This window comes from Arachis duranensis, chromosome 6, assembly GCF_000817695.3.
Source record: "Arachis duranensis cultivar V14167 chromosome 6, aradu.V14167.gnm2.J7QH, whole genome shotgun sequence".
Lineage (NCBI taxonomy): Eukaryota > Viridiplantae > Streptophyta > Magnoliopsida > Fabales > Fabaceae > Arachis > Arachis duranensis.
Genome location: NC_029777.3, coordinates 15,992,129 through 15,992,523, shown reverse-complemented (window position 1 = coordinate 15,992,523; position 395 = coordinate 15,992,129). Strand labels below are relative to the sequence as shown.

The 395-nt window shown below is 35.7% G+C and overlaps 1 protein-coding gene across 1 annotated transcript in view; it reads right to left on the bottom strand.

Moving 5' to 3' along the window:
* The window catches only part of LOC107493127 (uncharacterized), a gene marked incomplete in the record, with an annotated part of 2,810 nt that overhangs the window by 300 nt on the left and 2,115 nt on the right, over positions 1-395 (bottom strand). Inside the window, 1 exon segment of the mRNA XM_016114203.3 lies at positions 1-321. Within this exon segment, the coding sequence (XP_015969689.1) occupies positions 220-321 (102 nt within the window).

The window sequence follows — 395 nt, the reverse complement described above, 5'->3', positions numbered from 1 at the left end:
AGCAATTGAAGTATAGTTCCTAATCTCAACGAATGAAAAAAGAAAAAAAATAATACATTAAAAAGTTACAGGCTTAAATACTAAAACCCGGGAAGAGTTGTTCTACATCATACAACCATCAAGCAAAATCATGGGAAATTCGAAGAATGGGTATAATGAGGAACTAGGGAGTAACCCTAGTCGAGTACTCCTGCAAACCAAATCTTCGAATAGAGGCCACTAATAGGTTTTTGTTTTGGGAACCTTCTTCTTGGGTTGCCTTCTGGGCATAGAGTTTTTCATCCCAATAAAAAACAACAAAGCACCGGAGAGAGCCATATTCTGCAAGGAGTGATTATATTTTATCAACAAGTGCAACAATAAATAAAGCAATATTACAGCTACATCTTGAACTT